Below are 8,619 nucleotides of genomic sequence, written 5' to 3'. Positions count from 1 at the left end.
CAAAGTGTGGGGCTACTGAACTTGAAAAAAACACCTCTGGATGTCAGACAGGACCTCCAGTGTAGACATGGACACATCAGTGCACCTACAAAACTTCCAAAAAACAAAACCAAACAAACCTTCTGACCCAAAATTGCTCCTGTCTAAAAGAAATGATCCATTTTCTTGATAGGTACCACTTACAAAAGTTAAGATCAGATAAGTAATATAAATAAATAGTAACCCCTAGTGAAATAGAACTCATTCAAAGTGTACCAACCAAAAACTCAGAGCCAGATGGTCCTACTGCAGAATTCTAACAGATTTCTCAGTAAATTTTAGTCCCTATACTTGTCAAATTATTTCACAATATATATAAAAAAAGGTAACATTTCCCAGTTCATTTTATGAGGTCACAGTTACCCTAACAGCTATGTATGAAGATCTAATCAAGATAGGCAATTATTGTTGGCCTTTGTGTCTGCCTTTTCTCTGAGACGCTGGAGTGCAGCATGAGAAAGGCAGAATACAATCTGGAATGGGGGTTCCTGCCTGTGTTTCTGGGGGTGAGAAATAGCTGGGGCTCTAATGGTTGCACATGAATCTCAATCTCCTATATACTCAGACACTGCTGGAGACTGCTAAGATTCCATGAGTCCATCCTTCTCTATTTTGCAAACAGAAATTGTATGGGTAAGTCAGTGGTGAGGAGAAATCCATTTTGGTTTCAAGTGAGTTCCAAGACTACTGAGTGGCTGGAAGAGAGGACTTCTCTTAAATATTTAAATGGGGTTCTTTATTATGAATGCCTGCCACGCCCCATAGCAATCTTTGATGAAGGAGATAGTCATTGATTATTCAAACTGCTTAATCTTCTTGTCAGATAAAATGTATATATCTTAATCTGGGTGAACAAGAGATTAAATACCTTTAAATTCCAGCAGAAAAGAATACCCAGGAATAGAAGCTCTTTGGCTAAATGCTTAGAACCTATTTAGATACTTGATTATCCTGGAAAACTCTAGGTTTTTATGCTACATGACTGGCTGTCATGGTCCTCTCAATGGGGTGTGTCATGACTCTGTGTTCTGAGATTCCTGGGGTTTCTGAACCTCCATCAACCTTCCCAGATCTTCTGACTGGTGGCATGGTCTACTTGCTTGAAATATTACACACTTTTTATTTTTTTTACAAATCGAGATCCAGAATAAAAAACAAAATACTTGCAAATCAAATTGAAGACCTTATAAAAAAGATCATCCAACATAAGCAAGTAAATTTTCTCCCAGATATGCATGGGTAGTTCAGTGTATAAAAATAAATATATGTAATCTACCAGATAAACAAAATGAAAGAAAAAATTCACATAATGTATTTCATTCCATGTAGAAAAGACATTTGACAATGTTTTCTAACATTCCTTGATGATAAATTTCTGAAAAGACTAGGGGTGTAGGACATAACTAAACATAAAAAGGCAGTTTAGATGAAATCCACAGACAATAGCAGTTTAAATGGAGAGAAACTCAAAGCAATTTTGTAAAATCAGGAACAAGGCAAAGCTGTCACTCTCCCCATACCTATTAAATAAAGTATTTGTAGTCTTAGATAGATCAGTAAAAGAAATGAATCAAGTCACGGGCATACAATGTGGAAAGGAAGAGTTATCTTCATTTTTATATGAAGTGATAGCCTATTTAAGTGACCCTAAAATTCCATGAGGGGACTTCTAGATGTGATATATTCTAGATTGAATATTTACAAAAATATTGGTAAATCTCATTAGATAGCTAGAAAACCTATCTTGTATACTGGAAAAGTATTAGTTACTTCGCAAGTTTAATTGATGGTGAACTAACCATGAACTAACCATGTCCCATTGGATGCTCCAAACCCATTGTTACATAGATGGTCTGGGTTAAAACCCACGAATAAATAATCAACTCAAAATACATAAGAATGGAAAAGGGACTTGTGGGACTTGATTTGTGAAAAAGATGAAAGTTCTAGGGTATAAGAATAATTAAAATATAGTGTTTAAATATATTCTATATCCAAAGAATTTTATTTTGATTTTTATGACAGGTTTGTGTGTGTGTATGTTTGTGCATGTGTTCATGTGTGTGTGTGTGTGTGTGTGTGTGTGTGTGTGTGTAGCCTTGGCTGTCCTGGAATTGTCTTTTTTGAACAGACTGGCTTTATGTTTGCAGAGATCTCCTTGCGTGATCACATACATGCTTCTATAGTAAGAACTGAGCCCCCAGGTGAGTACATCATAAGCTGTTACTTAGTTGAAATCATAAATGAGAGAAAAGTAGATGCATCTCTGTGCTTCTGCAACCATTAAGTTTGGTCCCAAAGGCAGCTTAATTGCTTCTGCTAAAAGTAAATACATAAGGGTCTATGGTTGTGTCATATAGAACCTATTTCCCTGATGTTGTCATGCCTCTACAACTCCCTCTTGGCCCTCTTCTTTGTCTGTAAAATCACAGTACAATCTTCTGTCTGATAAATTTTTAGCAAAGTTGGTCTTCTGAATAGGAGAGTTAACACAGCCTCTCTCAAGTTGAAGAGTTCATTAATCCTTGAACAGGAAAAGAAAACACACCAAATTATAATTATACTGAATGAGTTTAAAGTGACAACTGGTTCCTGATCAATTTTATCAGACTGCTTTTATTTGTTCTCAGAGACATAATTCTATGTTTATGGTATACTTGATTCAAAATAGAGATTGGAGTAAGGTAAGTGACATTTGTAAGATGTCTCCAAAATAGAACTTCTCCAACATAATTCTATTTTTTGGTAAAAATTATTTTATTATTTCATGTGTGTGGGTCATTTGCTTATATGTTTCTGTGCTACATGCATGCACTTCCCAAGGCCAGAAGTGGGCACTGGAACATTTGGAATTAGAATGACAGATTGTTGTAACCCATCACTTAGGTTCTTATATTTGAATGCGTGTCTTCTGGAGCAGCCAGGGCTTTTAACCAGAGGTCTCTGTCCAAGTCCCAAATTTATACATTTTATCATGACAAAGTTTCAAGTTTGTAAGATCCAGATTGTCAACCCCTTTATTCAAGGGGATAGATAAAAAATAGATAAAAAAATATAACAGTTATTATTCTGTTAATTATGTTAGAGGAGCTATTTCATTTTCTTTATTTAAAAAAAAGTGACCAATTCAAGTACAGTAAATTCTGCATTCACAATTAATTCTGCATTCAAGATTTGAAACCAGGTCTATGTTCCCAGGTTAATAATCTCCCTCTCATTTTTCTCTTCTTGGAGATCTTGGTTCTTTCAATTTATTGTGAGCATTGTGTGTTACATATTTGAATGTCTGATTTCAATCTCTTATTATTAAAATTTGTTTCTTGTTCATAGGCAAGATATGTACACAGCAAGTAAAAGTACATTTTTATTTGTGCCAATGTGTGTGTGCAAGTATACATATGTAGGCCAGCCTTGGCTGTCATTTCTCAGGTGCTGTCTGACTGCTTTCATTCATTTGTTCACTCATGCATTCATTTGTTCATTAATTAATTAATTAATTCATTCATTCATTATTATTGAGGCAGAGTTTCCCATTTAACTAACTGTCTAGGAACTTTCTAAGCAGGCAATTCTGGCTTCGCAGAGAGTTGCAAGAATCTGTCTCCAAACTAGCATTGAAATTATAAGTGCATGCTATCATTCTTTATATTCTTTAAAATGGGTTCTGGAGATTGAATGCAAGTCCTCATAGTTACAACTCTAATAATTTACAGAATGATCAATTTTTCAAAACTTTAATACTTACAAAATCACTTTGTGAAGGTATAATTGGTATATATAAAGTTGTGCATATGGTTTGGTAAAAAATTAAATTATGTAAAAAGCACAAAAATAACTGTATATAAAGTGTTACCTAAATACAAAACTCAATGGTGGAGATATTTTAAAGCAGTATTTGGGGATAAGTATGAGAACTCTCATTAGTGGTGAAGATAATGATTCTCACAAAATGTATATAGCTTCCATAAGAGAAAAAATACAAATATAAGAGCAAATATTATGATTTAGTTTGGATTTTATTAGCCCACCATAGGGGAAAACACAAACAAAAGTAATAAACATGTAACTTGATACTGCTTTTTAATTTGATATTTTATGTATTTACATTTCAAATGTTATCCCCATTCCCAAAATACATAAATGTTAGTTAATGTATTAGTGCAAAATGAGATAAATATCAGTACTTTATTTTTTTCAACATTTTTATAGAATATTCTCTGCACTTACATTTCAGATGTTATCCCTTTCCAATAATGCCATCCTCCTTCCCCTTCCCATTGCCTCCATAGAGGTGCTTCCTCTCCTAACCATCTTCTCCCACATCAGCAACTTGGTGGTCCCCAATACTGGGAAAAAGAGCCATCACTGGATCAAAGACCTTTCATGCCACTGATGTCAGAGAATGCTATCCTCTGCTTCATATGCACCTGGGGCCATGGTTCTCTACATGTGAACTCATTGGTTGGTGTTTTAGGCCCTGGGATCTGTGGTAGGTTTGGTTAGTTGATAATTTTCTTTTCACAAGAGGTTGCATACCCTTTCAGCTCCTTCAGTCTTTTCTCTAGCTCCTTTGTTGGGGTTTTCATGTTCTGTCTGATGGTTAGCTGCAAGCGTCTTCCTCTGTATCAGTATGGCTATGGAAGAGCCTGTGAGGAGGAAACCATATCAGGTTCTTGCCATGAAGCACTACTTGGCATCAGCAATAGTGCTTGTGTTTATTGGGTGCATATGTGGTGTATCCCCAGGTGATGTAGGTGATGTGGCCTCTGAATGATCTTTTCTCCAGTCCCTACTTGCTTTCTTTATTTCTTCCCATAAATATTTTGTTCTTCCTCCTAAGAGAGACTGAGTTTCATAAGTTCTGTGGATGTTTTCTTGAGTATTCTGAGCTTTTGGGGCTAGTATCTGCTTATAAGTACATACCATGAGTGTTCTTTTGTGACTGGGTTATGTCACTCAGGATAATAGCTTCAAGTTCCATTCATTTGCTTAGGAATTTCATGAAGTCATTGTTTTTAATAGTTGAGTAGTACTCCATTGTGTATATGTACAATGATTTTCGTATCCATTCCTCTGTTGAAGGACATCTGGGTTCTATCTAGTTTCTGGCTATTATAAATAAGGCTGCTATGAACATGGTTGAGCATGTGTCCTTGTTAGATGTTGGAGCTTCCTTTGTGTATATGCCCAGGAATGGTCTATGTTACTATGTCCAGTTTTTGAAGGAACCAACAAACTGATTTTCAGAGTGGTTTACAATCTCACCAACAGTGAAGGAGTGTTCCTCTTTCTCCATATCCTTGCCAGCATCTTCTGTAACCTAAGTTTTTTGATCTTAGCCATTTTGACCTGTGTGAGGTGGAATCTTAGGGTTGTTTTGATTTTCATTTACCTGATGACTAGAGATGTTGAGCATTTTTATGTGGTTCTCAGCCATTTGATATTCTTCAGTTGAGAAACTTTCTTCAGCTCTGTACCCCATTTTTAATAGGATTGATTCTCTAGAGTCTAACTTCTTGAGTTCTTTGTATATATTGCATATTGGCCCTTTATCAGATGTAGGATTGGTAAACATCTTTTCCCAGTCTGTTGATTGCAGTTTTGTCCTTTTGACAGTGTCCTTTGCCTTTTTTCATATGTATATTGTCTGACCACTTGGGATTGGATAACATGACATGGGGTTTGCTTCTGGAAAATACTGATTCTCCATCTCTTAGCAACCATTAATTTCCTATAGCTCTTCATCTAAGAGTAGGGATTTATGAAATATGATACCTTCTTAAATTTAAGTTTAGAAAGACTCTGTGGACATATGGTAGTGTATCACTATCAGTAAATGCATGATTTATCTAATTTAAAACTTCACAATAGTATTTCAATTAACAATTTTTCCAGTTATGATAGTGACATAAACACATCATTGGAATAATCATAATCCAAGAATTATGTGGTTGAAATTCTAGCAATTGACATCTAACTACACTATGATGATTCTAAGCTATAACTGAGTTCAATAACATTTTTTTTATTTTAAGCTATGTGAATAATTTTTATTATTATTTAATTGTTAATTTTAAATCCCAAATATTGTCACTGCTTCCTCTTGTATTGCCCATAATACCATCCCTTCACCATTCCTTCTCTGCCTCTCCTTTGAGAAGATGAAGCCCCCCTCATTTTGCCCCACCTTGGTACTTCAAGTCTCTGCAGGACTAGGCACATTCTATCCCACTGTGTCCAGATAAGGCAGTCCAGTTGTGAGTATGGGAGCTACAGACACACAATGGCTTTAGGGACAACTCTTTCTCCAGTTTTTGGGGAACTCCCATAAAGACTAAGTTACACATCTGCTACATATATACATAGGGGCTAGGTCCAGCTCCTGTGCTTTTTGGCTTGTGGCTCATTCTCTGAATACCTCTAAGGATCGTTGATATTTGACTCTGTTGGTTTCCCTGAGAAGCTCTTGTATACTTTCCTATCCACTTTGGGGCCCTCAATCCTTCTCTCAACTCTTGTAGAAGCCGGCCTAAGCTCTGTCTATTTTTTGACTGTGGGCCTAGATTTTAAGAATGAAAGTTGAATGGAATACTTTCCAGAACAATCAAATATTTGAGTAAGAAAGCAGTGGCTGAGAACTTATTTTTTCTGTGAAAGCTATAATTTTTAAGGAATCTATATTTTAGTCTCTGCATCAATGTAGCTGTAAAATGCACTTGGAAATGCAGACCACTCTTTGATAGACTGACAGTATCTCTTTTTCTTTAGATTCTTACCCAGAAGTTATTCCTTCTGCTACTTATGATTTTTGAGAAACCTATACAGTAGTATCTGTAGTAACTTACATTCCCATGTAGTAGCATACATTCTCACAAAAAAGTTCTCCCAGTTCTATTTTCTCTATATCCTCTGTCCCATGAGTAGCTATTAAATATCCATTCATCCTTGAATGACACAATAATTTATTTTATTGACACTAAAATTTATTTTTGTTTATTATTCTATTTCTTAATTCTCATTTCTATAGGGCATCTACTGACTCCTAGATAATTAATGGAAAATTATACCAAGATGAGAGAATTCATTCTCCTGGGACTAACTGATGACCCAGTCCTGCAGGTCCCCCTTTTCATCATGCTTACCCTCATTTACCTCGTTGATGTTGTCGGAAACATGTGCATGATAATGTTGGTTCTTATTGACTCTCATTTCCACACACCCATGTACTTTTGCCTTTGTAACCTGTCTCATGTAGACTTGGGTTATTCCTCAGCTGTCACTCCCATGGTCATATCTGAATTCTTTATAGTCTCCAAGGTGGTGTCATACAATGCCTGTGCTGCACAGATGTTCTTTTTTGTAGTCTTTGCCACTGGAGAAAATTACCTCTTAGCATCTATGGCCTATGACTGCTATGTAGCAATATGTAAACCTCTGCATTACTCCACCAGGATGACAACAAGTGTTTGTATTTATTTGGACATTGGCTCTTATATCTTTGGTCTCTTGAATGCCATTTTTCATGTTGCAGACATATTCAGCCTCTCTTTTTGCAAATCTAATGTGGTCCATCACTTTTTCTGTGATGTTCCAGCAGTTCCGGCTCTATCGTGCTCTGATATACACCTCAGTGAAGCGATTCTTGTTTTTTTTTTTTTTTTTTTTTTTTTTTTTTTTTTTTTTTTGTCAACATGCAATGTCTTCTTTGCTCTTCTGATCATCTTAGTTTCTTATCTCTTCATATTTATTAATGTGCTGAAGATGAAGTCAGACCAAGGACACCAAAAAGCTTTGTCCACCTGTGCCTTCCACCTCACTGTAGTCTCCATATTTTATAGTACTGTTATTTTTATGTACTTACAACCCAGTTCCAGTCATTCCATGGATGCAGATAAAGTGGCATCTATGTTTTACACTATAATTATCCCTACACGAAACCCTTTGATTTACAGCCTGAGGAACAAGGAGGTCAACAATGCATTCAAGAAAGTGGTTGAGAAGGCAAAATTTTTATGTAAGAGTGAAATGTCAGATTGAAAGTATTTTTTATTCCTCTTCCATATTCTTTGTGCACTAGATTTAAGCTATACAATAAACAAGCATTCTTGCCTAATTCACTTATCTCTTCAAAAATTGACTTTTTAGCAAAATATTTGCAAGTACACAATACACTTAAATGAGAAATGTCAAGAAATTTTCTAAAATATGCTGGGATTTACTTTTTATACCTTGGTAATTTATAGTTGGTCTATTCAATAATGTACATTATCTATGTTGATACATGCATAGGAATACATTTTAAACAATGGTGTGTGTGTGTGTGTGTGTGTGTGTGTGTGTGTGTGTGTGTGTGTGTGTTATGAACACATACCGATCACACACCTGAATGGGAAATTTGAAATTTAGCTAGATTTTAATAAAAATAATTTAAGTAATTGTTTTTATCCATAACATAAATTTTCTTTTATTTTCTATTTTCACTTGTTTCTTCTTTGCTTGTCTATGAGTTGAACCTCTTTTAATTTTAGCATTAAGTAATTTTTGATTAGTTATTTTTTAATTGAAAACCTTTATTTTAAA

At 35.2% G+C, this 8,619-nt stretch overlaps 1 protein-coding gene across 1 annotated transcript; it reads left to right on the top strand.

The window, feature by feature from the left end:
- Window positions 1–7,092: 7,092 nt before the first annotated feature.
- Window positions 7,093–8,076, top strand: LOC308417547 (olfactory receptor 5B2-like; the record flags this gene model as incomplete). The annotated part of the gene is made up of 1 exon (XM_080912922.1): window positions 7,093–8,076. One exon carries the CDS (start codon window positions 7,093–7,095, stop codon window positions 8,074–8,076), a length of 984 nt encoding a protein of 327 aa, XP_080769048.1.
- Between the last annotated feature and the right edge of the window lie 543 nt (window positions 8,077–8,619).

The sequence above is a fragment of the Micromys minutus genome (assembly GCF_963924665.1).
Source record: "Micromys minutus genome assembly, chromosome: 2".
NCBI lineage: Eukaryota > Metazoa > Chordata > Mammalia > Rodentia > Muridae > Micromys > Micromys minutus.
This window is presented reverse-complemented; position numbering and strand designations above follow the sequence as displayed.